Below are 1,169 nucleotides of genomic sequence, written 5' to 3' on the forward strand. Positions count from 1 at the left end.
CCTCTAAGTCCCACTTGCCCAGAGGTGTGTAAAAACATCTCTGAACAGGTTGATTTTTATAAAAAGCAGACCCCGTGTAAAAAAAACAGACCCAAGGATGCACCTGCAGAACTGCCTGTCCCAGGCTAGGACGAATCCTTGCACGCTTTAAGTTATGACTCTATTTTGGTGTTCAAAAATGAAAAATGCTCCTTTCCAGTTCGGTTTCCTGAGTTATTACAGGCTGAATGGCCTACCTCTGCTCCTCTATCTGATGGTATTACTTTTTAGCTGTTTGACATAACAGAGCCGCTTGCTCGGCCGTTTCAGACTGAACCATATTGTTGTGGATCTGGAGTCACACGTAGTTCCTTCCTCCCTCCCCGCTAACTCGAGCACACCAGATGAATGTTTCTGACACCTTACAATGGTTTCATGATCAGCATCACTCAGACTAGATTTTAATTCATGATTTGTTAATTGAGGTCAAATTCCACAATCTACCATGATTAGAATTGAACCCATATCCCAAAGGCATTCTCCTGGGCCTCTGGATTACCAGGTTAGTGATCCTCCAGCTCGTAAAATTTCCATTATTTGTTATCTACACACTATTTAACGTCTGCGACATTGTTATTGGTAATCTATGACATAGAAACTGCACCTTTTAAAACCGTGTCCGGTTGTATTGCGCTATCTCAGGAATGCTCCACGCTCCAAACATCGCGCCCCCTAACGGTCCGGCTCCATGCATCATGCTGATACTAGGCGCACATGCGCTGTGCTTGCAGCGAGCTTTCCCCAGAAGTCTTTGCAGCACCGTGTCCATTTTGGTAACGCATCTTTGATACTGTTGTTTCTTTTTTACTGTTTTAGTTGTGATAAATATTGCAGTTTGATCGATTGTCCGTATTTTGATCGTTTAGAGAAAATTAAAGACGTGGCTTCGTTCTCATGTGCCTCGAGCGGATCGCTGGTTCGCTTCTGCGTATTTGGTCAGCGGGCACTGAGCTTCGGCCTGACCCTGCGCCGTCTGGACGTGCGGACGCGGCAAAGCGCGCACGAGCCTTTAACCGTTTTCGTTTCCATCGAACGTTAGCAGCAGCGGGAGGAGGGGGAGAGAGTGTTTAAACCAGAAAACCGTTAGACCCGTGCTACCTTCCTCGCCGCTCTCCCCTCCCTCTTTCCCC

General features: G+C 46.8%; 1 protein-coding gene across 2 annotated transcripts in view; it reads left to right on the forward strand.

The window, feature by feature from the left end:
- Positions 1 to 738: 738 nt before the first annotated feature.
- znf318 (zinc finger protein 318) overlaps positions 739 to 1,169 on the forward strand; it is a 99,239-nt gene continuing 98,808 nt past the window's right edge. For both annotated transcript variants that reach the window (XR_007262082.1, XM_048596735.1), the window contains exon 1: positions 739 to 812. Coding sequence is in view for 1 of the 2 variants with exons in the window: in XM_048596735.1 (XP_048452692.1) it covers positions 754 to 812 (59 nt within the window). In the remaining variant the exon portion in view is untranslated. The remainder of the gene's footprint in view (positions 813 to 1,169) is intronic.

Source organism: Rhincodon typus, chromosome 5 (assembly GCF_021869965.1).
Source record: "Rhincodon typus isolate 14 chromosome 5, sRhiTyp1.1, whole genome shotgun sequence".
Taxonomy (NCBI): domain Eukaryota; kingdom Metazoa; phylum Chordata; class Chondrichthyes; order Orectolobiformes; family Rhincodontidae; genus Rhincodon; species Rhincodon typus.